General features: G+C 61.6%; 3 protein-coding genes across 5 annotated transcripts; 2 read left to right on the top strand and 1 right to left on the bottom strand.

Annotated features, from left to right (window-relative positions):
• Positions 1–320: 320 nt before the first annotated feature.
• Positions 321–15748, top strand: SMARCD2 (SWI/SNF related BAF chromatin remodeling complex subunit D2). Its single transcript, XM_075171237.1, has 13 exons — positions 321–551; positions 8317–8501; positions 10653–10695; positions 11285–11407; positions 11532–11651; positions 11823–11918; positions 12695–12796; positions 13051–13212; positions 13468–13565; positions 13856–13991; positions 14117–14239; positions 14330–14431; positions 14538–15748. Exons 1-13 carry the CDS (start codon positions 390–392, stop codon positions 14589–14591), a joined length of 1506 nt encoding a protein of 501 aa, XP_075027338.1. The 5' UTR covers positions 321–389; the 3' UTR covers positions 14592–15748.
• A 61-nt stretch (positions 15749–15809) lies between these two features.
• On the bottom strand, positions 15810–19757 carry PSMC5 (proteasome 26S subunit, ATPase 5). The gene is made up of 12 exons (XM_075171238.1): positions 19621–19757; positions 19061–19132; positions 18540–18609; positions 18284–18381; positions 17845–17901; positions 17513–17743; positions 17175–17301; positions 16811–17001; positions 16631–16729; positions 16413–16523; positions 16249–16335; positions 15810–15923 (listed from the first exon to the last, which is right to left on the bottom strand). Exons 1-12 carry the CDS (start codon positions 19657–19659, stop codon positions 15870–15872), a joined length of 1236 nt encoding a protein of 411 aa, XP_075027339.1. The 5' UTR covers positions 19660–19757; the 3' UTR covers positions 15810–15869.
• Positions 19758–19838: 81 nt separating this feature from the next.
• On the top strand, positions 19839–26913 carry FTSJ3 (FtsJ RNA 2'-O-methyltransferase 3). Of its 3 annotated transcripts, none has more exons than XM_075171235.1 (22): positions 19839–20127; positions 20443–20566; positions 20665–20770; positions 20985–21031; positions 21219–21298; positions 21448–21547; positions 21699–21893; positions 21973–22088; positions 22634–22738; positions 22916–23016; positions 23092–23172; positions 23262–23420; positions 23771–23906; positions 24000–24205; positions 24321–24441; positions 24539–24632; positions 24904–25051; positions 25153–25229; positions 25373–25475; positions 25583–25766; positions 25867–25961; positions 26225–26913. In XM_075171235.1, the coding sequence occupies exons 2-22, from the start codon at positions 20500–20502 to the stop codon at positions 26412–26414; spliced, it is 2511 nt and encodes an 836-aa protein (XP_075027336.1). In that variant the 5' UTR covers positions 19839–20127; positions 20443–20499; the 3' UTR covers positions 26415–26913. The 3 variants fall into 3 exon arrangements, with proteins under 3 accessions (XP_075027336.1, XP_075027337.1, XP_075027335.1); XM_075171236.1 differs by lacking the exon at positions 19839–20127 and adding an exon at positions 20135–20242 and having other exon boundaries at positions 24000–24184; XM_075171234.1 differs by lacking the exon at positions 19839–20127 and adding an exon at positions 20136–20242.
• Positions 26914–27424: the final 511 nt, after the last annotated feature.

Here is a 27424-nt window from a genome sequence, read left to right as displayed (position 1 = left end):
GACGTGCCTGCACACCCCCACGGCCGCACACCCACGCACGCGTGCATTCACACCCGTGGGCGCGCACACCCGCACGCACAAAGGCGCGCGCATGCCAGCACGCCCGCACGCGCCTCCGCACCCACGCGCCTGCACGCCCGTTGCACACGCGAGCACTCGCGCTTGCACGCCCACCTGCCTGCACAGGTATATGCGCGCGCACGCACACGGGGAGGCGGGGCCGTGCCTGGGGGCGGAGCCTTTGCCGGGGGCGGGATCACTGCGCAGGGGGAGGAGCCTGCCGGGGGAGGGGCCAGCGGGCGCCGCGCGCTGACTCGGTCTCCGGGCGCCGCCGCCGCCGCTTCCGAGTAAACACCGCGGGCGGGGGCTGCCCCCGCCGCCCCCCCGCCATGGCCGGCCGCGGCGCCTTCCCGCTCAGCCCGCTGCCCCCCGCCGCCGCCCCGCCGCCCCCGGGGCCCGGCCCTGCCATCCTGCGGGGCCCCAGCCCGGCTCCCGCCGCCGCCGCCGCCCCGGGCTACCGCCCCATGGGCCCGGCCGCCGCGCAGTACCAGGTGAGGCGGCCCTGGGATGGGAGGGGGGGCGGCGTGAGGGGCGGTTGGGGGGGGGGGGGGAGGTCGCGGAGGCCGCCTCAGGGCCCCGCCGTCCGGCCCGGAGCCGCCCCGGGGGTGGAGGGCGCTGGGGCGGCCGTTGGGGCCTTCCTGCGCCTCAGGGCCCGCGGCGGGCCGGGGTAGCGGCTGCCGGGCCTCCGCCAGCTCCCGCAATCACCCCGGGGTGTCCGTCACCCAGGAGCCCAGCCTCCAGCAGTTCTCCCGGCCTAAACCCCGGATAACGTTATTTTCCTGCCGTTTTCAGTTAGGATACCTCCACGCGCTCCGTCTTCCCGTGCTCTCGCTTCCCACCCTCTCAAAAAAAAAAACCCCGGTAAAAGTTACGGCAGCGTCGCCGAGCACATCCCCTCCGCCGCCACAGCAGCGACGGTCGGTGCCCGCCCGGCAGGAGCCGGCGTGCCTGGCCCCGTTATCCGGTGAGATCCTGCCGGGGACCGGAGCGGAGGAAGCGTGAGCCGTGTGCCCGGCTCCGGCTCCGCAGCCATTTCCCCTAGCACGGAGCTGCCTTGAAACCTGTTTGTCTGCCTCTTTGGCAAAGGTGGCGGTAACCGTTTGGCGTTGTGGGTGGATATCTTCAATAAGCAGCTTGGGAGATGGTTAAGTGGTGGACGAGGAGAACAGGCGCTTGCTAATATTGGGGGAAAGTAAATCTGAACAGGGAGCAGCCCTTAAAAAGCAAAAGAAATCTCTCATTTTCCAGCCTAAACATCTCTTATAAAAAGTATATTCTGACACACACCCAAGTTTCCCCCTCCCCCTTGCACCCGCAGCTTGTCGGTTCGCTTTTAGGCGCACGGTGATTGTTTTGGTTTCTGGTGTAAAGCACAATCTTTCAGGCAGGCTTGAAATGGAGGAGCCCAGTTGTGCAACACATTCTCATTCGCCGCTGATCGCCTCCTCCAGAGCTGCCGCCTTATTTGCATGAATTAAAACTTGAGAAATAAATCAAGCCGAGAGAATTTCCAGCTTGTAAGCTTCATTAATACAAGATGAGGAAACAACTTCCCCTTGTAGCCTTAAAAACACTGAAAAACGCGACTCTGAAAACTGAGATGGCGCAGCCAAGGCCGCTCTGAGCGTGAATCGATGGTAACTCGACTCGGAGGCGTTTCGGGCCGAGCGGGCGCTCGATCGTTTGTCCTGACCTTCCGTGCGGCAGGTTGCAAAATCCAGCCGGGAAGCTGGAACCTGATGGGAGCAGCCAGGAGCCGCTCACCGCTGCGGGTAAACAGGCTAACGTATGCTTGCTTTTTTCCCCCGGTTGCTGGCCATCACGCCGTGATGGTAGCAGGTGTTGGGAGCGCACGGCTGGCGTAGGGTGATGTACACCGAGTGTACGTCACCGCGATATCTGGCACCGGCAAGCCAGTGCAGGAGTTGGCTGGGTCGGCGGGGCCGGTTGAGCCCCGAGGCTGGCGGCGAGTGCCGTGCCTCGCATCTGGCCGTGAGCTGCATCTGGCTGGCAGCGCGCTGGCAGGGCTGCCTGCGCGTGGGAGGGGAGAGTGGGTACGATCCAGAGGGTCTGCCCTTTGTTTTGCAATTCCCAGGCTGAGGAAAGCAGCCCCTCCCCTCCCGGTGGCCATCCCTGCCGTACCCGGAGGACTTCTCTGCTCCGTTATGCCCTGACTTAATGAAGAACTTCATTATTTGGGCACTAGGAGATACAACGGCCCTCATCCATGTCAGCAAGTGCTTAGGGGCTCTTTAATCACTAGATTATTACACATATGCTTGTCCTTTTGACATCCTCGCATGCCTGCTGGTTATTTACTGGTGGCTCAAGCAGGAAATTCAAGACGACGACTCCCTTTGGGAGTTCCTTTTAGGACCGATTTGGGACCCTTTTGGGAGCTGACGTTTCCAGAGCAGCCAGGCACCGGTGCCGTGCCCAGAGCAGGAAGGCGAGGGGTTTTTCCGGGAGGAGAATGATCAGCTGAGCTGTTAGGCTGCTTTGCGGTGGGTCTGTGGGCAGAGCCCCCGTCCTGGTCCCTGTAGCTGTGGTGGTGCCAGCACGGATGCCAAGGTTGAGTCCCAACCCCCAGCATCCAGGTTGTGCTGGCCAGTGTAAATTCAGCGAGAAGGAACCTTCCTTCTGTTTATTCAGGTGCTAGTTTTGGGCTTAGGAGAGGTTTTTCCTGAGTTATCAGATTGATGCTGTGGCAGGGAGCGGGCTTGGCTCTGCGTGGTGGAGATGGGACTGTGCAAAGCAGTGCTCCGGCCTCGAAGTTACCCCACGCTGGTGCACAGAGGTGGCAAAAAGCAGTGTTCGTTAGGTGCCCCATTAAAAGGGTTTCATTGGCACTTGTGGCGAGAAGGAGCCTGGTTTCCGTGGGATAGGAGGGCTGCTGCAGTCCAAGCAACTCCTAACCCTGAAAGCAGCTGCGGCTCGGTGATCCTGTCCCTGGGCAGGCGGCAACGTGAAGGAAAGCAGAGTCGTGCTTCGTGGAAAAACCCGTGCGGGCAGCCGGGACGGAGGAGCCGGAGAAGTGTGGGTTGCTGGTATGGAGCCAAGTGAAAGATGGAGTGGCCTGGACATCTGGGAGAGGGTGTAGTGCGGCACGGGAGAGATCCCCCCGATCTTGTGGGAGCAGAGGAAAACAGTGTTCCTGCTTATCGGGTGATTGGGGTTGGCTTGAAGGGGGCCTGGGGACAACAGCCAGGGCTGGAGCTGCACCAGAAAGCTGCACAGAAAGCTGTGATGCTGCTTGGGCTGAGTGACCCCACCCTTCCCAAGGGAGATGGTTTCCAAGGCAGGTTTCATCACAGGCTGGGCCTCGAGTTAGTTTAAGTGATGATACAAAGCAGATGAACGCTGTCCTCTTGGAGCAAGAGGGAGGAAGGCAACAATGGAGACCACGGCACCCTTTGTTTCTCCTGGGGAAACGTGACAGTAAAGTGGAAAACAGGTGGAAAACATCTCCAGACCTTGCTGTTGAAGGCCCCCACTTCCATCTTCCTCCACAGGACCTTCTCAGGAGCTCTCAGAGCCGTTCCCTGGGCAGTTTAGCACTGCAGCAGCACCAAAGGCAGTGTTTTACACCAGGCACCTATCTCCGCTCTTCCTGTGCGTGCCTCCACACTGCGTTAGAGGCTGCCGGAGTTTTTCTTTCAAGAGGGAACCCAAGACCTTTGTTCCTTGTTCCTGCTTGCATTAGCACCCGTGTTATGATTTGAATCCCCGTGACCTTACCTTTCTCTGACCTGTAACATCTGCGGCTTCAGATGTGAGGCCGCAGACGGGCAGGTTTGTCTGGACCCAAACATCTCCGCTGTTGCTTGAAACATTGCCAGCACATGTCCTAAATCTGCTCAGTGTCTTTGCCTGTTGCTTTGCCCTTCTCCCTTTAATTTACTACTTCCTCGTCTATGGTTTTTAGCTGAGAAGCGATCTGACTCCTGGAGCTCCTCCTGTATCAAAATACGGCAGGTCTTCCAAGCATGACGAGCTGTGTTGGGGTAGTTTGGGGGCTTGCTGGGAGCAAGGTGCTGCTCAAGAGCTTGCAGCATGCAATGGCATCTCGATAACACCACCACCTCCCGGATGAAGATCTCTGCCAGCAGAAACCCAGGCTCTTCCTGGCACCCTCCCAAGAGGGATTTGCTCACAGATAAGAACGAACAAAGAGGGGAAGGGCACTGTTTTGGGGTGTGCTGGGGGTGACTCGGTTGGTTCCAAGCCATGCAAAGCCCCAGGTTGAGGGGTGACTTTAGGCAGCTGAGCTCTCCTTGAGACCAGCCTGGCGTGGAGCTCAAATCCCATTTGAACAGGGTTTGCTTTTGCATCTCTCCTAATGGGAAGCGCTGCCGTCCGGGCTTGCGGGGTGGAACTTGCAGGAAGAGCTGTCGTCGCCTGGCGTCTGTCCAGGGCTCTGCTCCCAAAGCCCCAGGCGAGGATGCATGTGGGCTCTCGCTCCCTGGCTGTTAGTGTGTACAAAGTTAGATTGCGCCTTTCTGGACGGAGCAAAACGGGACGTGCGTCGGGAAGAGCCTTTCGCCCCTCGTCGGGAGCTGCAGGAAAAGAGCTGCGGTCTTGGAAGGAAGATGAAGAGGCTCTCAAGCTGTTTTCTGAAATGCTGCTTTTCTTCAAGCTTGCTCTCCAGCAAGCTGCTTCTTGCAGATCCATCCTGCAATTTATCGCTCCCCTTGTTTCTCCTTTCTGCTACCAGCCTCCGATTTCTGGCCTGCCCTTCCTCAAGAAGGGGCCTTTGGCAGGCGGGGAGGCTCCTGTCATGCCAACGAATGTCCATCGGGAAGCCTTCCAGCCTCCCGTTGGATTCAACTGAAGCTGACTCTCAACAGAGCTCCCCAAACGCAAGCGGCCTGTGCATTGACCTGGGATGAACCACTAAACCGCAGCCAGCCCCATTCGTTCCTTCGGCTTTGGCAGGGAACAGAAACAAGCTGTTTTCTGTCCTGTTTCCAAATGGCTCTGCTCGCTCTCTGCAGGGAAGGCTGCATGCGGTCCAGCTCGTTCCTCGGAGCTGAGCTTGCGAGGTTTGCCCTTTGTCCGCCCCTGCCAGTGGGGCAGGGAGGGGAGGACGAGGCCGTAGCCGGAGGGGATGGGGCAGCAGGGCTGCCCTGGGTGAAGAGGGGTGGGTGGAGGGACGAGGGGTTCTGTTAGCCGTGAAGGAGCTAAGGAAGGTCTCCTTGGTTTGAGCCGGTCTAATAAAATTTCCTGAATTTAAGCCCCCATGCATCCTGCTGATTTCCAGGGCTTCTGAAGGGGCCTGGATGCTGACTTCACCCCGCCGGGGCTGTAATTCTGCTTCGTGGCTTAGCCGGAGATTTAAGGCTGTGCCGTGCTTGCGTGAGTTGAGTCTTAAAAGCCTGCAGCCTTCAGGGAGCTGAGGCTCCCCCGGACAGGGATACAGGCACTGATTGAACAGAGGCAGAGGCTGGCCCTGCTTTGCCAAGAGGCTTCTCCGTTAGCAATTTGCAAATCTTGATGGTGAACTAAGGGGAAAAAAACATCCACGTGGAGGATTCTGCCTTCCCTTTTTTTGCTTGGCCAAGTGATCAAATGTGGGTCCCTGGTGGCCTGGAGCTCGCTCCCCTGGCAACTTAACTGTGGCTGATAGTTCTCAGATGTTTGTGGAGGTGACGTTAAAGTCTTAAGCATGTCAGATCCATTCATCCTTGCGCTGAATCTCTCCCTGCTGACAGAGGTGTCTCCTCTTCTTGTAACCGAGCAGTTTCTGGCCCTCCGAAGAGCAGATGGACACACAGGAGATCTCACACAAAATGCTGTCACTCACGTGGAGCTGACAAAGACCCTCTCAACCAACTCAACCAGCCTCCAAATCTCTCATTTCAGGGATAGATCAGAAATGTGACCCATGGAGTGGCAGAGGGAGGTAGGAGAGACCTCAGGGCATGGTGGTGGTGAGAGCTGCCCTGCCCGAAGGACAGGAGCTGGTCATGGCCGTGCTGCCTCGTAGTCCAAGCAAGCTGCTGACAGCGTTCCCCCGCCCGCGTGCTTTGGGAAGGGGTTGTGGTGTTGGATGTTGTCACGTAGGGAACCTGCTTGACCTCAGATAGGTTTCCCCATGGCACAGACCACTGCCACCTGCGTGGGCTTGAGAAACACCCAGGGGCAAGGTTTTCCTCAAAAGCCGTCTGTCTTCTCCATGCTTCTGGTGGCTCTAGGGAGCTGCAGGTGACTGCACGCAGGCTTGGCACTACGCAGCTTTTCTTGGGGCTGCCAAATTTCTGATGAAGAGTTTCATAGCCTCTTCTCATGGCTTATCTGTTCTCCAGAAGCCCTCGCAGGTGAGTCAGCACGGTTATGGGAGCACGGTCCTCCTGTAGCCGCGCTGCACTGGCAAACAGCATTTACCCACTGCCTGTGGTTTTTTTAATTTTGCAAAGGGTGTGGATCTCGGTACTGCCTCTCCTCCTGGCCCTGCCTCTCCTCCCGGCCCTGCCATGATTTCTTGATAAACCCGGAGAAACTGGGTTCTTGCCTTGTGATTTTTGGCAAGAGAGGAGGTACTGCTGGCCATGGTTGGCTCTTGGAGATGGCAGTGCAGTCCCGCTTGTCATGAGGAGTTTCATAAATGTGGCCGATCAAAAGGAGAGAAACTGGGCACTGTTAGGAGGAAGAAACAGGCTCCTGCCTTGTAGCAAGGGCAGGGTAGCGAGCCCAGGCTCTGGAGGTGCTCCTTCAGAGGCTGAGCAAAGGTGGAGACAGCATTTGGTTGTGTAACGGGCTCTGCCCACGATTCGTGCGCTTGTTTTTGAACTTCCATGTGCGGCACTAATCTCGTGGCCTGCTGCTGCTTGACTTCCCAGCTGCAATATGCTTCTCAATGCAGCAGTTGGTACATTTTCTGCTTGCAGAGGCGCCCGTGGCCTCAGGCTCCGGAGCAGGAGCCACTCGAGCTCTTGGTTTTGTGTTTACTAGTTCTTCGGGGAGGAGGTGAGTGGGTTTTGGCTCCCGCCGCCATCAAACCAACCTCCCTGCTGCAGCTCCAAGCCTGCCTGTAAAAGCTGCGGAGGACAGGCAGGCTGCTGGTGGTGGTCTCGTGCCCCCAGCCCTCCCGCACCCGGGGTTTGCGCTGAAATTAATTCCTGTAAGCAGATAAGCTCGTCAGCTCACAGTGTGGCCTTGCCGGGCTCCTTTGGGATAATGAGGTGGCTTCGTTAGCTCTCTTCCACGGCACAGCCGTGCACCCTGGCTCCACCTGCAGGGAGGCAGGAGGGGAGCTGTGGGGGATGTCCTGGCATGTCAAGGAGCCTGCAGCAGGGGAGAAATGTTGCTCTACTGGCTTGGTGGCTCTCCCAGCCTCGCATCTTGGCAGTAGGGAGCTTGAGGATCAAAGGATCCCGTGAGGCTGTTGGCTCGGACTGCCGGTGAAGCAGGCTGGAGCACGTAGGGCTGGCCGGTGGGTCGTGGGGTGCTGCGACCATTTGTCGAGGGTTTGCGTGGGGTGTAGACCTGGCGGCACCTGCGAGCTGGCAGTGCGGGTGCTGGCTTGCCAAGCTGCTCTGCTCCAGGAGGTGGGGAGGGGCTGTGAGTGCTGCCCTGGGTCGGGACCCCGTGCAGGAACGGTTAGGTCTCGTGTTGTGGCTTGTAAATGCCCGTTCTGGGTCCCTGGAGGGGGAAGGACGGCGGCGGGAGCTGGTGTGCTGGCGGGGGTGAGCTCTTGCCTCCATCCTCCGCGCCCAGGAGCTCGGCTTCCTTCCTGCCTCATAACCGGTGCCATTAGGAAGTGGGATTGCCCCGCTCCCCTCCCGGGCATTGCATCTGCCAGCGCTGGCGCTTTTTGGAGAGGAACCCATGGCACAACCCACGCCGCAGCCCTTGATGTCCCCAGGGTGAAGGCTTTGCAAGCAATGACCCTCGTGATGGGGTCTCGCACAGCTCCAGGTCTGATGACTCCTGCTGCATGGCGGTGGCTTGGGGCCATGCAGAGCTTCGGCTCCGTGCCGGCTGGCCCGCCGGGCTTCCTCTGCAGTCAGTGGCTTCTGCTTGTCCCGGTTCTGCTTTCCCGTCACTCTTCCTGCGAGGAAGGCCACAACTCCTGATGTCCTTCCCTCCTCCCTGCCCTGTCCCTCGCCCACACCTCGGAGCAGGGAATGGCCTCAGAAATCTCTCCCGGGGAAGAAGCAAGAGGGCGGATGGCATCCGCTGGTCCTCAGCAAAGGTCAGGCCCCCTCGCAGGGTGGTGTTTAACGCACACTCTTCCTCTCTTCTCTTCCCTGCTAGCGTCCCGGGATGCCGCCGGGCAGCCGGATGCCCATGGCAGGGCTGCAGGTGGGACCACCGGGAGCCCCCCCCTACGGAGCAGCTTCCCCGATGAGACCTGGCCTGCCGCAGTCGATGATGGACCCCTTCAGGAAGCGCCTGCTGACCCCCCAGGCACAGCCGCCACTGGCCACCCAGAGGAGAGGGTAAGGGGTTGGCACCCTCCCGCTCCAGGACGGACACCTGCAGCAGGCTGGAGGGGGTTGGTTTGACCCGCTGGGTCCCAGTTGCACTTCACCGCAGAAACCCGCGGCTCCCTGCCCTGCTGCAGAGGGGCGAGCAGCCTGCAGCGAGACGGGAGCTGGCACGGCTTGCCTGCAGACTCCCCTCGGCTGGCACTGCCAGCAGTGGAAACCTGCCAGAGCTCGGGGCTGGCACGTTTTGTGCTGACGGTGGGGCAGGGATGGGGGCAGAGATCACTCAGCTTGCAGCTGAGTCTCTGGTCTCCACACCAGTAACCAAAAAGCCTCGCTGCATCTGTCTGTGCTTGCCAGAGGCCCCAGCACCGGCTCCTCGGGGTCCTTCCCCTTCTCGCAGGGTTCGTGCTGGCGCTGGCAGGCACAGACGTGGGTGGAAACGGGGGACGGGGGTGGCAGGTTGCAGAGACGCTCCCCGGAGCTGCGGTCTCGGTAGGACTGTTCATCGGGGCTGCTCTCAGCAAGCCGCAGGCAAGGCTCTGCCAGCAGCTCCTCTCTTGTTTACCACGCTGCTAATCCCTTTGCTCCGTTTCTGTTTTCCGCGAGGGTTTCTTGATTACTGGAGGCTGTTTCTCAGGGCAGGGTCCCTTGGTCCTAATGGATACTCAGCTCCCGTTCCCTGCCCTGGCTGTGTGGCAGGGCCGGCGGCCAACAGCTTGGTTGGCTCCGTGATCCCTCCGCAGGGAGTCGCAGCCCCTGCAGAGCGGCTGCGCATCCCTTCGGTGCTCCAGAGCAAGCTGGGGATTAAGGACAAGGGGCAGCTTGCAAGGACGTCAGCGGCCAGATAAGGCTGCGGCTCCATTCCCGGGGGCTGGCTGCGTGGGATCAGCCGTGCTCGGCTGGTCAAGCATCCTCGCACCCGGCTGGCTGCGGATCAGGGGATCAGGACCTGCCAGCTGCTAATGGGGTGGCCAAACCCTGCAGGGCAGGAAGCATTTAATGCGGCAAGAAGAACTCAAAGAAGTGCCCTTTTAGCTAGGGCTGCCCTCCCGACGTGTCTTCCTGCGGGAGCAGCCGTGGGGCAGCCGGCGTACCTTGGACACCTCGTGATGGCAGCGTGACGCCCACGGTTGCTGCCCCGCTGCTTCACATGCTGCCAAGGGAAAGGGATTTCCCTTTGCCTGCTGAACTCTGCCCCGTCTCTTACTCACGTGTGCGGCAGAATGGGAGGAGAGCATTTCCTTGTGCATCCAGGCATTGAGCGTGAATTTAACGGGGCATCAGCGTGGGTTCAGGCTGACGGGGGCCGGGAGCCTGCAGCGTGCAGGAGGGGAGGAGAGCCCAGGGCGCTGCGGTGTGACAGGGTACTGCAAGGTTGGAGAGAGCTAAAATGGCTCTGAGCAAGGCTGCAGCCATGCCGTGGCTCTAGAGACCCCTCTGCTTTCTCTAGCCATGATAATTTCAGCCCCACCATGGCAAGGTTGATTTGTTTTAAACTGGTTTTAAGCGAGCTTCTGGAATTGGGCTTTGGTAGCATTGGGAGAACATGACGGCCACTTCCAGAGAGTAAACTCCGGAGCACTGTCCTGCAGTTGCATCAGCTGGAGCATGCCTGCAGCCGCAGCTCTGCCTTGTACCACCTTCTCCCTGCTCCTGCCCTGCAGCACCTTTAGCAAGCGGCAGCAAACCAGACCCAGGGACTGGATTTCCTTCCCTGGTGATAGGCTCTAGATGTCCAGCACCTTCCCCCCTGGAGTCATCTTGGCTCGCCCACCGGGTTATAATTTCTGACACATTTGCTTTCCAGCGCTAATCCAAGGGCTTGTGCTCTCGATGCTCTTACAGCCTTTCTTTGCTCCCCTGCTGCAAGTCCAAAGTCCCTGTCACACAGAGCAGCCCCAAAAGCGGACCTGCTCCCCCAGACCTGTTCGCTGCAGCGGGAGCCTCGACACCTGGCTCGGACTGAGCCACCCACGTGGCACGCAGCTGGCACTGCCACTGTGACTCCCCTCCCTGGAGCTTGGCCCCATTTGTGGCCTGGATGGGGCCAAAGAGGCACCGGGCTCCTGTGTACTAGCAGGGCTCAGCAGCAAGATGTCCTACGAGAGCTGCAGTGTTGTTTGTTTGTTTGTTTTTTACCTGTTTCTCTGCTTTTTGCAGGGTGAAAAGGAGGAAGATGGCCGACAAGGTCTTGCCGCAGAGGGTGAGTGCTGCCTCGGTGCGTGGGGAAGCAGCTGAGCTGCTGGAGGGAGGTGGTGCATCCGTGCTGCCTTCCCAGGGCAGCCGGGGTGATGGGGTCCCCGCGAGGAGGAGGAGGATCTTGCTGAGCCACCTCCTGCCCCCGGGCGTTTCTGCTCAGTCCCAAACCAACCTGGAAGTTTTCTGTCTCTTCCTGTGGGGTGGCAGGAGAGGTTTGGGGTGTGCACAAATTGGACAAGCAGGACTTCGGGCAAGCAAGGAGCAGCGGTGGTTTGGGGTGGAGACCCCAGGAGGACCCTAAGCCTCTTCTGGGGGTCCCTCTTAACAATCCGTTACCTGCCTGTGACACCGGGCAGGCTGCTGGGCACAGTGACAGGCTCCAAACTGGGGTCCACGGTACCACTCTGTGATTTGGGGAGAGCTTTGCAGGGCTGGTGTCTTCATTTAAAATGATGAATTGGTGCTGTTGTGCTGGACACGTCACTCGGTGGCTCCTTGGCGTGTCAGCCCAGCACCGGTAGCATTGCTGGGGCTGCTGTGGGGGACGCAGCCCCATCCCAGCACGCAAGGGACTGATCGTTTCTGTTTGACAGATCCGGGAACTGGTCCCAGAATCCCAGGCCTACATGGACCTCCTCGCCTTTGAGCGCAAGCTGGACCAAACGATCGCTCGGAAGAGGATGGAGATTCAGGAGGCCATTAAGAAACCGCTGACGGTGCGTGGCAGCCCTGGCTGGCCAGGAGGGCGAGCAGCTGGGTGGGGTGGGGGTGTACCGTGGGTGCTGCCAGCCACCCTCTCACTCCAAGCATCCCCCCCCTCTCCGTTTTCCTATTCCACAGCAAAAGCGGAAGCTGAGGATTTACATCTCCAACACTTTCACCCCAGCCAAAGAAGAAGGGGAGGGTGGCGAGCGTGTGGCCTCCTGGGAGCTACGTGTGGAGGGCAAACTGCTGGAGGACGTAAGGATATACGGGCAGGGCCGAACTGGTTGTGGGAGGAGCGCTGGTGCTCTGTGCTGAGAGCTTGGCTGGGGTGGATACGGCCCTTGCGGGGTGCTGGAGGCGGTGTCTGGGCTGGGGCCCTCCACGGCTGGTGGTGTCAGGCCAAGCCTCTCCGGCTCTGTTTTGCAGCCGAGCAAGCAGAAGAGGAAGTTCTCCTCCTTTTTCAAGAGCCTCGTCATCGAGCTGGACAAAGAGCTGTACGGGCCGGACAACCATCTGGTGGAGGTGAGATGGGAGGCCCCCCGCCGCGCTGCGGGGCTGGCTGCGCACCCCGGGCAGGGCGGGGAGGGCCGCTAACCCCAGCGGCGATGGGAGGTGGTCCCGCCGCTCACCCTGCAGGCACTCAGCACCCCAGCCCAGCGCCGGTCCCGCTGCGAGAGGGGGTTGAGTAAAGTGCTTTTGGGTGCCGGGCGTCGGTGCCGAGCCCTCCCCGGAGGACCACCCTGCTGTGCTTTCCAGGCTGAAGTTTACAGCTGCGTTTTCCTCCCTGGTGCTGGCTGGTGGCCTGACAGCTCCAGGCAGGCAGCAACCGCTGCCCCCTCGGCTCTTAACCCCCTCATGCCCGCAAGCACGCAGCTAGAGCCGAGCGGTGTGGGGCTGCAGCGAGACCTGGCTCTGGGAGGCAGCTTGGGCAGCTCTGGGCCCCACAGATTTGCAAATGTGAGGCCCAACACAGGTGGTGATGGCACAGAAAGGCTCCTCTGTGCGTCCCAGCGCCAGGCGGGGAGCAGGGTCTCCCCTGTTGCCTCTCAGCTCACTGCCTGGCTGGAAGGTCTGTGGGGATATTAAGCACTGCCTGTGAGTGGATCCAACCTTTTTTGGGTCTCAGCTGAAGCCTCCCTCCTAGGGAGGGGTGGGATCCGGGCTGTCCGCCTCCGCTAGACCCCGGCACAGAGCCCGAGCACTGGCGCTCTCTGCTCCTGGCTGCAGACCCCAAAGCCTGTTAGCAGGTGGCTTGTCATGGTCCTGGAGTTGACCAGTGTCCCCTTGGTCTCTCATAGTGGCACCGGCTGCCCACAACCCAGGAGACCGATGGCTTCCAAGTGAAGCGTCCCGGCGACGTCAATGTGAAATGCACTCTGCTGCTCATGCTGGATCACCAGGTAGGGGCCGCGCGGGTGCTGGCTGTACCCTGCAGCCCCTCCTCCAGCACGGCTTCTCTGTGCGGGGAGGTCCGGCGGGGCCGAACGGGCCTGGGCTGGAGCAGAGCATTAATATGTGGGGTTGGAAAGGAGCACAGAGAGCTCCGGGCAGAGACCTTGCAGCCTGCGGTGACACAAGGGCCGTGTGGGGCAGCATGCCCGCAGGAGGGGCCCTTCCAAGTGCCAGACCCCCTTCATCCTGCCTGTCCCTGCAGCCACCACAGTACAAACTGGACCCTCGCCTGGCTCGCCTGCTCGGGGTGCACACCCAGACCCGCGCCAGCATCATGCAGGCGCTCTGGCTCTACATCAAGCACAACAAGCTGCAGGACAGTCACGAGAAGGAGTACATCAACTGCAACCGCTACTTTCGCCAGGTCAGCCCTTGCCCCGCAGCACCAGCACGCTTTGCTGGGAGGAGAGCACCCTTCCCACCTCCAGTAAGGCCAGCAAAAGCATCTTTTCTGGCTCAAGACACTCCAGACTGCCCACTCTCAATTTATGCCCCTTCCCCGCGGGCTTGCATCCATCAGCTTGCCATGCACAAACCAGGGCTGGGCAAGTCCCCTCCTCCTGCGGGGGAGGAAGGAGCCCCTGCCACGGGCAGCAAACGCTCTGCTTTGCCCCTCCAGATCTTTAACTGCGTCCGCATGCGCTTCTCTGAGATCCCCATGAAGCTGGCGGGGCTCCTGCAGCACCCAGACCCCATCATCATCAACCACACCATCAGGTAGGGGTGGAGGGCATGCTGGGCAGCGTTCCCCGGGACCGGGGGGCTCTGTGGGGTGGAGGGGCAGGGACCTCCCCAGCGGGGTGCGGGAGGGGAGGGCAGTACCTGCAGGGGCTGCCCAAAGCAGCAGCGAGCACAAGTCACTTAGGAGGGGAAGAATCAGCCAAACAAATTTGGGGGCTGCTCGGGGCAGTCAGTGGGGGACTCGTGCTGCTGTCGGGGGAGTCGATTCACCCCTACAGCAGGGTGGAGGCGGAGGCCGTCCCCCCCAACACCCTGTTTCCTCCCAGCGTGGACCCCAACGACCAGAAGAAGACGGCCTGCTACGACATCGATGTGGAGGTGGATGATCCCCTGAAAGCTCAGATGAGCAACTTCCTGGCTTCCACCACCAACCAGCAGGAGATCGCCTCCCTGGACGCCAAGGTGCGGGGACCTTGCCAGGGTGGCAGCAGGGTGGCACTTCAAGGCTGCACCACAGAGCTGGGGGGAGCTTGGTGTCCTGTTCTGGGGGGGACACAGCTGCCTCTCACCCCTTGTCATCTCCCTAGATTCACGAGACCATCGAATCCATCAACCAGCTGAAGACGCAGCGTGATTTCATGCTGAGCTTCAGCAACAACCCGCAGGATTTCATCCAAGAATGGATCAAATCCCAGAGGAGGGACCTCAAGGTAAAACCCTGGGGCTGGGCAGGGCGAGGAGCCGGAGGGGTCCAGCCCTGGCGCTTACCCCATGTCCCCCCCACCCTGTGTTTTGCTCAGATCATAACGGATGTGATCGGGAACCCTGAGGAGGAGCGGCGAGCCGAGTTCTACCAGCAGCCCTGGGCGCAGGAGGCTGTGGGCAGACACATCTTCGCCAAGGTGGGCTCCGTGCCGTGCCGCGGGGGTGCTGCAGCGGGTTGGGGTGGCAGCCGGGGGGTCCCGGGGCAGCCCCCTCTCCCTGCCTGACTGCCCTCGTCTCCTCCAGGTCCAGCAGCGTCGGCAGGAACTGGAACAAGTGCTCGGGATCCGCCTCACCTAAGGGGCCGGCGGGGGCTCGGGAGCTCCTTCTCCTCTCCCTGCTGCCTGAGCCTGACGGTACTTCTTACTGGAATCAAATACAGCACTTGCACAAACCCGACGTGCCTGGAGGGATTCGGAGCCGCTAGCACCCCTGGGCTCCCCTCGGCCAGGAAGCTCTAGCCCCAGGCAGAGCACAGCGGAGGGTCCCCCGGTTCCCCGCAAAGTCCCGCTGCAGCCCTTCTGCTGCATTAACGCGTCCTGCTTTTGCATCGTGCCGTTCGCCTCTTCCCCGTAGCACTGAACGCAGCCCTCCTGCTCGCTCCCCTCCTCTGGCCAAAAGCCCTCCTGGAGTTGCTGCCCAGCAGGGAAAAGCTGCCCGTGCCGACCGGGAGCCGCTGCCTGCCCTGCCAGCCCTCCGAGCCCAGCCTCTCCCAGCCGCCGCGAAGGCAGGCCCGGCCCTGCCCCTCTTCAACCAAAGTTTTGTCATTCCAAACGCCAGCCCCCCTCCCTCGCTGGTGCCCGACGTTTTGCACTATTTTTGTGAACAGGTTTTATAAAAAAAAAGGAAGCGTTTTGTACAGTGGGTTTGTATTTGATTAATATATTGAGTTCCTCTTACTGCACTCATTGCCTCAATCTATGCAGTGGTTCGTGGTGTTCTCAGAGGGCTGGCTCGGCCCAAGCTGTTCTTTTTATACGTAACCAAGTTTTTTAGCGTTAAGTTTTTGACAATCAGTTGATTACTCCATCCCCCCCCTGCTGTTTTACATAATTAAGGGACTCGTCTTGTGAGCGATACGAGGTCTCGGGGGGCAGCTCTGCCCCCAGGAGCCTGCGGGCAGCGGGGTCACCGGGGCTCTGAGCGCGCCGCACCGGTCAGCGGGGCACCGAGAGAACTGGAGCCGCTGGGTAGCGAGGGGACCACAGCACTGGGCTGAGGGGACGGTGCCACCACCCGCCGGACCCGCTGAAGTGCCTTAACCCCGCTGGCCCCCTGCCCGCACGCTCCTCGGGGTGCGGCCGGAGCAGCTCTGCCTCCTCCGGCGGGTTGCAGGCAGAGGGGAGGGGGGCGTTTACATATTCCCAGGGTGTTCGGCTCAGGGGTGCCTGCTCTGCCTCTTGTGTAACCATTTTTTGTCTATTTTGGATATTTTCTAATAAAACCAGTTAGCAGCAGCGCTGTGTGTGTGTGTGTGCGTGCACAGCCCAGCCCTTTCCCCAAATCAGCGCGCAGGTGTGGCCATAGCAGCACTTTATTAGAGACTGCGCAGCCCGAGGAGCAGCCCCAGCCTCACCGTTACTTCCACAGCTTCTTGATGGACATGTTCTTCTCGCTGTCCTTCTGCATCACCTGCGCAGGGAGGAGCAGACAGTTGGTTCCGAGCTCCTACTCCCCCCATTTGGGTACTAATCACCCCAAAAACAACCCCGATACCAAGCACGGGGAAGGCACCGCAGCCTCCCTCTCCACCACAGCCCCAGGAAAGGTCTCCGTCACCTCCCCGGCCTCTTCCACGTCAGTCACAGCTTAAGAACTTGGGGACGACCCCCTTAACGCTGTCGTTTGTCCCCAGAGCTGAGCCCCTTCAAGCTTCGCAGCTCCCAGATGCTGCCCAGGACAGTTTGCGCCCCACTGCCAGCAGCCCCCCTCTTCGCCTCCCCCCCCCAGCACTTACCTTGGCAACAGCCATTTCGAAGTCTTCCTGCGTGACGTGCACCCGCCGCTCCCTCAGCGCGTACATGCCAGCTTCTGTGCACACCCCCTGCGAGGGACAGGGACGTCACTCACCACCGCTCCCCCTCTGCCAGCCCCGGTGCCGCCGCAGTGCCCCTGGCTCACCTTCACTTCCGCGCCCGACGCCCCTGGCATCAGCTCCGCGATCTTCCGTAGGTTGATGCCCCGCGTCAGGTTCATTTTCCGGGAGTGGATTTTGAGGATGTCCAGGCGGGCCTGGAGGAGAGCAGCAGCACAGCGAGGGTTGGAGCCACAGGAAGGGCTCCCGGAGAGGGCTGGGGACAAGGCGCTCCCCTCAGGGAGGACCAGGGCACCCCACCTACCTCCTCGTTGGGAGGAGGGAACTCGATCTTCCTGTCGATGCGGCCAGGGCGCAGCAGAGCCGAGTCCAGGATGTCGATCCGGTTCGTGGCCATGATCACCTGCACGGGGAGAACAACTGTCACCAGCACAGGGCCAGCAGGACACTGCCCCGTCCCCCGGCAGCGACGGCACCCTCCTACCTTGATGTTCTTGGTGGCCTCAAAGCCATCGAGCTGGTTGAGGAGCTCCAGCATCGTGCGCTGCACCTCGCTGTCCCCGCCAGAGCCCCCCTCCAGGCGGGAGGAGCCGATGGAGTCGATCTCGTCCATGAAGATGATGGAGGGAGCATGCTCCCGGGCCATCACAAACAGCTCCCGCACCATGCGGGCGCCTGCGGGGAGCAGAGAGGGCTGAGCCCCGGCACCGCGCGCAGCTCGGCACAGCCGCAGCGCTTCCGTCTGCCCCAGACACCACGCGAGGGGCCTGTCCCCAGGCCACCCAGCACCACGAGAGCCCTCGCTGGGGCTCCGGCGCAAGCAGCCGCCCTTCCCTGCGCCCTTTTACCTTCGCCGATGAACTTCTGCACCAGCTCGGAGCCCGAGACGCGGATGAAGGTGCAGTCGGTGTGGTGGGCCACAGCCCTGGCCAGCAAGGTCTTGCCTGTGCCGGGGGGTCCATAGAGCAGCACGCCCTGCAACGGCCACGTGGAGACCTCAGCACCGCTGCCGGGCCAGGCTCAGCACCCCTGTCCGTGCCCAGCACCCCTGTCCGTGCCCGCACAGGCAGCCACACCCCGACAGGAGACATGGGGACGCCCCCGGGGTGACACAGGTAGCATCACAGCGGCACCGCAGAACCCCGAATGCTGACCCCCACCGCAGACCCACAGCGGCAGCACTTGCCTTGGGCTGGGCGATCCCCAGCGCCTCGAAGAGCTCAGGGTGCTTGACCGGCAGCTCGATCACTTCCTTGATCTCCTTTATCTGCTTGTCCAAGCCCCCAATCATCTCGTAAGTGGAATCCGGAACCTTCTCCACCATCATCAGGGACACCAGAGGGTCCACTTTGTTGGGCAGGATCTTGTGCAGCGTGTAGCTGTCGTTGCGCAGGGCCACGCGGCAGTTTGGGGTCACCTGCAGCGAGAGCAGAGGGGAGCTCAGCATCCCTGCGCAGGGAAGGGGGCAGGCAGCTCCCGGCTGCCCGGAGGGAGCGGTCGCATCCCCAGGACACTCACGTCGTTAATGTCGATGTTCTTGTCCACGTCCACCACAAACTTCCCCTCCGGGTGCACCTGGAAGGCGGCAGTTGCCACCGTGAGAGTTATTTCTCTGAGAAGTCCCTTGCTGCGTGCCCGATATCCACACCGGCTGCTCGGAGCGGGAGGAAGGAGCCAGAGAGCTCAGCCGCCACCAAACACCCTGCGGCCCCTCCTGCCCCCAGGAAGCCCTAAGCCAGCTGCCTCCCACCAGCCTGGGGAAGGTTTGGGCCCAGGAGAGCTGCCATACCGTGCTCCTCTGGAGAAAGAACTCTCACTTCATGTCTTTTAATTGTTACATCCCCCCAGAACTCATGCTCACGCTTGCTCCAACCCCCGTGGGGTCAAAGGGGGGTCTGTCGGACCCCACCCCACTCACCCCAGCCCCGGTCGCCCTCGGGACAGCTCAGCCTCGTACCTTGACGAGCACTTTTTTCTTGTCCATGGCTCTCACCACTTCTCCCACGTAGGAGCCCTGCTCCTGCAGCAGCTGCAGCTCCTCCCGCAGCAGGCGCACTGCAGAGAGGGAAACGTCAGCCGCAGGCACCCACGCCCAGATCCCCTGCCCACGACGGAGGGGCAGCACTCGCCACGGTGGCCAGCAGCCACCAGCCCAGCAGGTAGGACAAGCCCCAGAGCCCCGGGCGAGGAAGATGAGAGGAGCCGAGCCGTACCTTTAGCGTTCAACTCATTTCTCTGCGCTTGCAGGCGCCGCAGATTCTGGCTCTTCTCGTTCACGATGAGCTGTTGGGGAGAAAAGCTTTGCTGAGTCTTCCACGTCCCACGCAGCGCTCACATCAACCAAGCGTGGGCAGCAGCACAACGCCTTCTGTCTCAGGACAGGCACCTGGAGGGGTACAGCCCCTCCCAGCAGGATGTGGCCAGCCAAACCCCACTGCCAAGGGCTGTGCAACACCTCGCACACACACAGCAGCGCTGTCAGCTCGTAGGACTGAGACTCATCTCACACACCCGCACCACTCAGAAGTCAGGTCCTGCTTGCAGATGCCACCCCGAGGCACTGCTTCCTCCTCGCACCCCAGAACAGGGCACCCAGAGCACAGAAAAGGCTGTGGGTGCTCTCGAGGCAAGCACAGGCGTAGGGACACGGCCACACAGTCCCAGGTGGAACCACAGCGATGCCGTTCTGGGGCAGGCCGGCTGGGCATCTCCTGTGCAGCCAGGACTGGCTCACCTGCAGCTCCTCGATCTTGGACAGGTAGTACTGCCGGAGCCCTGTGCCGCCTTTGCCATCATCCATCTCCATCTGTGAGAGAGCAGAGCTCAGCAGCCCGGGCCTTAGCCCCAGGGGCCTCCCATTCCACCCTGGGCCTCGAAAACCATCTCTACTCCCAGTCAGTCTCTGTGCTGACTCTCTGGTCTCCGTTTCCCCCCTCCGACCTCCCCCTGGGTCCCCGCTTTCCCTCCCATCCACCTTCCGCCTCCCCGGGCCGGTGCCCAACAGCCCCAAAGCGCCTGTTCCCCCCCGGGTCTCACCGTTCCCACCCGCACGCCCCTTCCCCCGCCTCCCCACCCCCTCCCAGAGCCTCGTCCCGCACCCCCCAAGGCCTGCCCCAGGCCCCGGTCAGCCCCTGCCCCCTCGGGGAATGCTGAGGCGAGACCCGCCGAGTCACGGCGCCCGCCAGGCCCCGACCAGACCCGGTCCCAGCAGAGCCCTGCGGCAGCACGGCGCGACCCGACCACCCTCCGGCCGGCGGCCGCACCCCGCTCCGGCCCAGCCCGGCCCGGCCGCACCTGCTCGGGCCCGTCCACCGCCATCTTCTCCGCCGGCATCGGGACGCCGGCGCCGCTGCTGCCGGCACTAAAGATGGCCGCCGCCCTCCTTCCGCTGCCCGCCCTCCGCGCGCGGGGCGTGATGGCGTCACTTCCTCTCCCCGCCGCGACACAGGCGCGGAACACCCTCTCGCCCCGAGCCGCGGAGAGCGCATGCGCAGCACGGAGCTGGTTGGGTTAAGTGCGCATGTGCGAGAGTGGCTCCCTCGGGTCGGGCCCTTGCCGCCATCTTGGTGCGGTCAAAGGTGATTTCTCCGTATCACGAAGAACGAGAGGTGCAAGGACAGGCCCGTAGACGCGCCTCCGAGGGGACTCGTTATCGTTCCCCCTTCTTCCGCCCGCGGCAGCCCGCCTCGACCCGGCGGCAGGGACGCGCCACTCCCAAGATGGCGCTGAGGGTGAGCGGAAGCGGAAGTGGCTTGCGTGAGGCACGCCGGGAAGACGGCACGGGCACGCGGCGGCGACAGGGTCGGGATCGTCTGTCTGTCTGTCTGTCTGTCTGTCTGTCTGTGTGCGCTGGGGGTGCGGCCCGGGCGGAGGAAGGGGGACCGGGGTGTCAGGGCTGAGGGGACCCTGGGCCGGGGTAGGCCGGAAGGTTTCGGTGGGCTGCGGGGCCGGGGTGCGCCTCGGGGGGACACGGGGCCGGGTAGGCCTCGGGGGAACACGGGGCCGGGGCAGCGGGGGAACACGCAGAGGACGCTGGGGTTCGCCTGGGGAGGTCGTGGAGGGACACCGGGCCGTCCCTCCCCTTCGCCCCGAGCTCACCCCCTCTGCTTCCCCCAGGTCCGTGCCGGCTGACAGCAGGTCCCGACCCCGCGGAGGGCCCCCCCTGGCGCCACCATGGGCAAGAAAAGCAAATTGGGCAAGAGCCGGAGGGACAAGTTTTACCACCTCGCAAAGGAGACAGGTGAGGGGCCTGCCTGCTCGCTGCGGGGCAGGGCGGGGCTGCGGCCCCGGTAACCTGTAACCCCGGTAATCGGTAACCCGTGGCTCTCTCTCCCACAGGCTTTCGCTCCCGCTCCTCTTTCAAGCTTCTCCAGCTCAATAGGAAGTTCCAGTTCCTGCAGAAGGCCCGGGCGCTGCTGGACCTGTGTGCGGCCCCCGGCGGGTGGTGAGTGGTGTCAGGGCCACAGGTCACAGCCCAGTGCCGCCAGCTGCTCTGGGACCTCATTGCGAAGTGGCTTTTGTGTTTGCTGTTGTGGTGGCTCATCTCAGTCTCTGTCCTCGCTGCCAAAGCTCATCCCAAACAGCCGGGCAGCTCAGTTTAAGGCTGGGGGGCTCTCCTGGGATCCTGCTGTAGTTTTGATCCGTTCTGTTGTTTCCAGGCTGCAGGTGGCTTCCAAATTCATGCCGGTTTCCAGCTTGATCATTGGTGAGTGATGGGTGAGGAGTGGGTTGGGGGCAAGAACCTTCACCGCAGTCCCCGGGTGAGGCCAAAGGAAAGGAATCGTGGATTTGGGGATTCTGGGAGGAGGAGAGGGCAGGTGGGGAAGCCATGTGGGATGGGCTGGAGCCCAGTTTTGAGAGGTTGTGGTGTTCACATCTCTTCCTTACGCCAGGGGTGGACTTGGTCCCCATCAAGCCTATTCCCAACGTAGTGACGCTGCAGGAGGACATCACCACCGAGAAGTGCCGCCAGGTAAGAACCCGTCTCCCCTGCCCCGAGTGTCACGTGCTGCTCTGGTAGAACCACGGCAGGGGGCTGAGCTGAGCTGACGTGGATGGGGGTGCTGCCTGTTGGTTCCTGCAGAGGGCTTAGTGGGACAAACGTGTGTCCCCATCCCTCAGGCCCTGCGCAAGGAGCTGCAGACGTGGAAGGTGGATGTGGTGCTGAACGACGGAGCACCCAACGTGGGAGCCAGCTGGGTGCATGATGCCTACTCCCAAGGTGGGGCCCGCCCAGGGCTGGCGCGTGGCCTGGCACGGTCTGGGGGGTACGAGGGCAGGCAGGGCAGGGTGGCAGCGGTGTGCGCTGTGGGACGGGGAGCTGGGCGGTGGGGACAGTGACAACTGGTGACTGCTCTTCTCTCCCCCTCTAGCCAACCTGACCCTCATGGCCCTGAAACTGGCCTGCGAATTTCTCTGCAAAGGTGGCTGGTTCATCACCAAGGTTTTTCGTTCTCGGGACTACCAGCCGCTTCTCTGGATCTTCCAGCAGTTCTTCCACAAGGTCCAGGCCACCAAGCCCCAAGCCTCCCGCAACGAGTCCGCTGAGATCTTTGTGGTGTGCCAGGGTGAGCGGCCGTGGGGACCTGCAGCCGCTGGGATGGGGCTGGGAAAAACCTGCTGAGGTCTCCGATTCCTCCATTCCAGGTTATCAGGCTCCGGACAAAATCGACAGCAAGTTCTTTGACCCAAAATACGCCTTCAAGGAGGTGGAGGTTCAGACTAAGTCTGTTAGCGAGCTGGTCAGCAAAAAGAAGCCAAAGGTATGAGCTTGCTTCACTGGGCAGCAGGGCCAAACACACACTAAAGGGGCTGGGGATTGGGGCCAAGGAGATTGTAATAAGCAAAGTTGCTCAGGAAAATGAAAGATCTGGGGATGCGAAGTGGTGGAAGAGCCAGTTTTGGGAAGGTTTACAGCCTTAGAAGGTGCTTACTGATGGGGATGTGGTGAACAAGTTGTGAGGCTGGGGATGGATAGGTAAAACCCTCCCTACAGTGGTTGGCTGCTGGGTTTGTGTCTTTGTGAGGTGTCTTCAGGACACAGGACAGCAAAGGCCATGTCAAGGGGCCTCAACTGGGCATGGATCTGACACAAACCTCTATTGCTGTCACTCTCTGTCTGAGGTGGGACTGGGAAACGCTGTGGAGCTGGCAGGCTGGGCCTGGTAACTTGCCCTCGTTCTTAAGTCGTGTGGGCACATTTAGGTGGACACTGCAGCAAGACATGAGTTACGTGACACCGTTCATCCTTTAGGGATGGTTGAAGCACGTGCCCTGCTACAGCTCGTACAGCTCCTTCCTCCTGTAGGCAGAAGGCTACACGGATGGCGACACGACCCTCTACCACCGCTTCACCCTGATGGACTTCCTCAAGGCTCCCAACCCTGTGGACTTCCTCTCCAAGGCCAACGAGGTGAATGCCTGAAGTGAGGGGGACCTTGGTGGCCCCTGAGACGTCCCCAGGAGCACAGAGCGATGAACAGGGGGAGCCGGGTGCTCCAGCAATGGCCCCGTTCCTCTTCTTGCGGAGGAGAGGCAGGGCAGGAGCTGGGCATCAGGCGTAACAGCCCTTTCCCTCTGCTCTGTCTAGATCACGCTGGGGGACGGTGAGCTGGAGAATCACAGTTCCACCACGGAGGAGTTGCGTCAGTGCTGCAAGGACATCCGCGTGCTGGGACGCAAAGAGCTCAGGTACTGGGGGGGAACTGGGACAGGGCGTTTTGCTGGGCTCGGTGGGTGTCTCTAACAGTTTGCCTCCCCGCACAGAGCCCTGCTGAACTGGAGGACGAAGTTGCGGCGTTTTTTGGCCAAAAAACTGAAAGAGCAGGCAAAGGAGCTGGATATCAAGTAGGAGCAACAGGGCTGCCCCAGAACACCAACGCGGTGGGATGGGTGTGCCGCCAGGAGAGACGGTCTGAGCTCCTTCCTTTTGGCAGCCTGAGCTCCGGTGAAGAGGAGGAAGGCAAAGAGGAGGAGAAAAAGGAGAAGAAGATGTCGCCAAGAGCTGCAGCTGATGAGGTGGTGAAAGAGGAAGAGGAGGAGGTAGAGCTGGCGTTGGCAGAGATGAAGGCTAAGGAGCTGGCAGAGTTAAAGAGGTAAAAAGAGCTCAGATGAGGAGAGATGGGGGAGTACCGGGCCAGCAGAGCACAGGGGAGTTCTAGCCATCGGGACAGAGGGTGGTTGTGTCAGAGCCTGTCCCTCTGTTGACAGCGGGTGGGGTTTGTGGGTCTGGGGTCCTCGGGGTTGTCTGCGGTAAAGCAGCTGTTCCAAGCTGGCTCGGGCCCCCTTTGTCCCTGGGTTGGGGACGCCTCACAGAGGGATGAGAGTGCCGCTGGGCCCCCAGGCCTGGGGGAGGTCTGGCACCGGTGTGGCAGCGGATGAGCCGCTGGGATGTGTGTGTGGGGAGCGGGGCAGTGTAGCCTCGTTCCTTTGCCTCTTTCTCCAGAAAGAAGAAGAAGATCCTGAAGGAACAGCGGAAGCAGCGTGAGCGTGTGGAGCTGAAGATGGACCTCCCTGGTGTCTCCATTGCCGATGACGGTGACACCAGCATGTTCTCCCTCCAGACTATCCACAGGACCCCGGTATGTGGGGCAGGGGGAGGCCGGGCTCCTGGAGCCATCGGGGCTGGGACAGTGACAGACTGTAGCTTGTGACTCATCTCCCTTGCGCTGCAGCTGCTGAACGAGGTGACCCGGGGGGACATGGCATCGGCAGATGCCCTGCTGGAGATAGGAGCTGGGGACGATGACATTTATGTCTCGGATAATGAGGAAGAGGATGATGTGTCCCTGGCCAGTGATCTAGACCCGGAGGAGCTGGTTGAGATAGAGGCCCGTCAGCGCCGGCTGGAGCGGGAAAGGCGAGAGCAGGGTGCAAAGAGGTGAGAGCCGGGAGAGGCCTCCCTGGGGCAGGGGCTTCCTTTGGAGCAGCTCCGGAGTCCAGCAGTGTGCCCACCCCAACCTGGCTGGGGAGCACTGATCCTGCCGCTGTCACAGGGTGAAGTTTAAGCAGAAGGAAGAGGAGGAGGAAGGGGAGGAAGAGGAGAATCCCCTGCTGGTGCCCCTGGAGGAGAAGTCGGTGCTGGAGGAACGACAGGCCAGCCTGTGGTTCGGGAAGGTGAGTCCTACTGGGCCAGAAACGATAGGGCAGCCTCGGCCCCAGCAGCTCCCCAGGTCTGCCCTGCGTCTCCTGACCCGCTGCTCCCCATCCCCAGGACGCCTTTGCTGGCATCGAGGACGATGCGGATGAGGACCTGGAGCTGGGGCAGTCGCAGATGTTGGCTGAGAGACAGCGCGAGTCTCAGAGAGGTCAGTGGGGGGCTGCGTCGCTGGCGGGGGGCATGGGGGGACAGCCCCACGGCCCGGTCTGCGGCACTGGATCAGACCATCATGTGGATGCTGCTCTGAGCAGGACCAGAGATCTCCAGAGGTTGCTTCCAGCCTGTGTCATTATACACTTAACGAGCTGTATAATGTATTAACACCATTAGTGTGGTGTTAATGAGCTGGGTCTCTAGAGGAGTGATCTGCAGTGGGGTCTGCCTCAACCCTTTCTCAGCCGGTGGTTCCCGTTCCCCAGACAAAGCAACAAGGAAAGGGCAGAAGAAGAAGGTACCCCAGGAGGAAGCTCCAGCTGAGCCCCCGCCTGCCGCAGACACAGGACCCGGCGCTGGTAAAGCGCAGGATGAGGAGAGCAGTGATGATGACAGCAGCAGCGACGAGGAGAGGTGAGGGCTGCGAGGGGGGCGGTCTGGATGTTCTCCTCCGGTTCCACAGTCCTGGAGAATGGGGAGGTGAGGACCCCAGCCCTGACCGCTCCTCTCCGCAGGCCACTGACACCGGTGGGGAGGACGCGGGGCCGTGTCGAGCCGTGTGGCTTTGAGGTGGTGCCCATTGAGAACCCAGGTGAGTGGGGGGTACTGTCTGGACCCACGTGCACCCGGTGTGGGTCCCTCTTTAGGGACAGGAGACAGGGTCAGACCATGCTTACTTGGGCTGGAGGGACTGCTTGCAGATAGGCCAAGCTTTAATCTGTCCATATGCTGCAGTGAAAAGAGCCCGTGTCCTGGACGCAGAGGGCCTGGCGCTCGGCTCCGTCATCGCCACCTCCAAAAAGGCCAGGCGGGACCTGATTGATGACTCCTTCAACAGGTACTTGCAGCTGTGGGTGCTGGAGGGAGACAGGCCACGGGGGTGGTAGATGTTTTGGTGTGGGGACCCCATGTCCCGCTCACAACTCACCTGAGTCCCCCCCACAGGTATTCCTTCAACGAGGATGAGGGAGAGCTGCCGGAGTGGTTCACAGAGGAGGAGAAGCAGCACCGGCGCAAGCAGATACCCGTGGACCGGCAGACGGTTGAGGCGTATCGGCAGCGCTGGCGTGAAATCAATGCCCGCCCCATCAAGAAGGTGGCGGAGGCCAAGGCCCGCAAGAAGCGGCGGGTGAGTGGGGCTGTGGTCCTGGACGGGTGCTCTGTTCCCCCTCCAGGTGCTCCGTCCCTCCTCCCATCCCCCATGTCCCTCACCCTCGCTGTCCCCACAGATGCTGAAGAAGATGGAGCAGATGAAGAAGAAAGCAGAGGCCGTGGTGAGCACGGTGGATATCTCGGAGAGGGAGAAGGTGGCCCAGCTGCGGCGGTGAGTGGTGAAGCTGGGATCCAGATCCTTCGTGTCGTCCTGGGCTCGTTGCGGGGACAGCTCCTGCCCGTAACCCGGCAGGGCTGGGCTAGATCCGGGTGTAGGCTGAGGGGTGGGAGAGCGAGCAAGGGAGCCCTGTCTTGGGGCACAAAGGCCCAGCGGTGGGACCTAATACTGGTCTTTGGATACGTCCCAAAGCCAAACGGCTGGAGCTGGGCTGGGGTGCTGGGATCTCGGTCTCACCTTTTGCCGTTCTCCCGCAGCATCTACAAGAAGGCTGGGCTGGCCAAGGAGAAGCGGCAGGTCACCTACTTGGTGGCTAAGAAAGGCGTAGGACCCCGCGTGCGCCGTCCTCCCGGCGTCAAGGGCCAGTTCAAGGTCGTCGACAGCCGCCTGAAGAAGGACGTGAGAGCTCAGAAGCGCAAAGAACAGAAGAAAAAACACCATAAGTGATGTGGGACCGGCTCCGTCCTCAGCGAGGGACTCTGCTTGGGGCACGGGGCAGGGCTGGCTCCTGTCCTCCCACCGCGGCCTCGGGAGCAGCTGGCTCGCCCTGCCACTCTCCCCCGTTGTGGGGACAAGGCTGTGACTTAGCCACAGATTCCTCTTAGTGCCTTGATGTGACATTGCCTCCTGTCCTCCGGTGGGGCAGGTAGGGTTTATTTGGCCACAGCCCTGTGGCATCGACCCCCTTCCCGTGCTCACTGTGCGGCCGCGTCTCCGTCTGTCACCGTTGCTGGCTCTGCTGGAAGACTTTTGCCTTGTGGAGATGGCACGAGCATCGACGCCAGCCCTCGCTGTCCCTCAGGGGGACGGCTCCCTGGGCCCTATTTGTCACCGAGATCGCAGGATGGTGGGTGCTGAGCCCTGAGGCAGGCGGGTGTCGGTGGCCTGCGCAGAACAGCTCCTCGGATACAGCAGAATTAAACGCGGGCCTGAGGCTGCCCCAGAACGTGTCCTGCGTCTGGCGAGGTGAGGGGCCTGCGCTGCGAGCTGCCATGTCCCTTCATGCGCTCTTCGGTAGAGAGAGGAGCGTAGGGTGGATGGGGTCTGCGCACCTCAGCTGACACCTTGGGGAGCCCTCCTGCCTCGGCCCGCCTCCTTTTACCTCTGGCCAAGAAGCTGAGCAGCAGCTGACTTGCCTGACGTCCTCCCTCCCTGCCCCAGCCGACACAGTCCACAGCAGCCACCCCGTCCCTGCTGCCCCTCCGTCCGTACCACCCCCCAGGTGTGGGACCCTGCAAGTTTAAGAAAAGCAAGACCAAGAGAAAATACGCACTTGAGGAAATGTATTTATTTAGACCCAGGGCAGGGGCTGGGGCGACTGCGGCTTCTCGCCGTCGGTGAGTGCCTGAGGCTGTTTTGGTGGGATTGTGGAGGTGTCCCCAGGTCCGGCTTGGTGACAGTGGCACCGTCTTGGTGCCGGGGAGGGGGCCGGGGTAGCACCAGGACTCCCAGGGAGA

This window comes from Calonectris borealis, chromosome 22, assembly GCF_964195595.1.
Source record: "Calonectris borealis chromosome 22, bCalBor7.hap1.2, whole genome shotgun sequence".
NCBI lineage: Eukaryota > Metazoa > Chordata > Aves > Procellariiformes > Procellariidae > Calonectris > Calonectris borealis.
The sequence above is the reverse complement of the archived record's forward strand: the minus strand, read 5'-3'. Positions and strand labels throughout refer to the sequence as shown.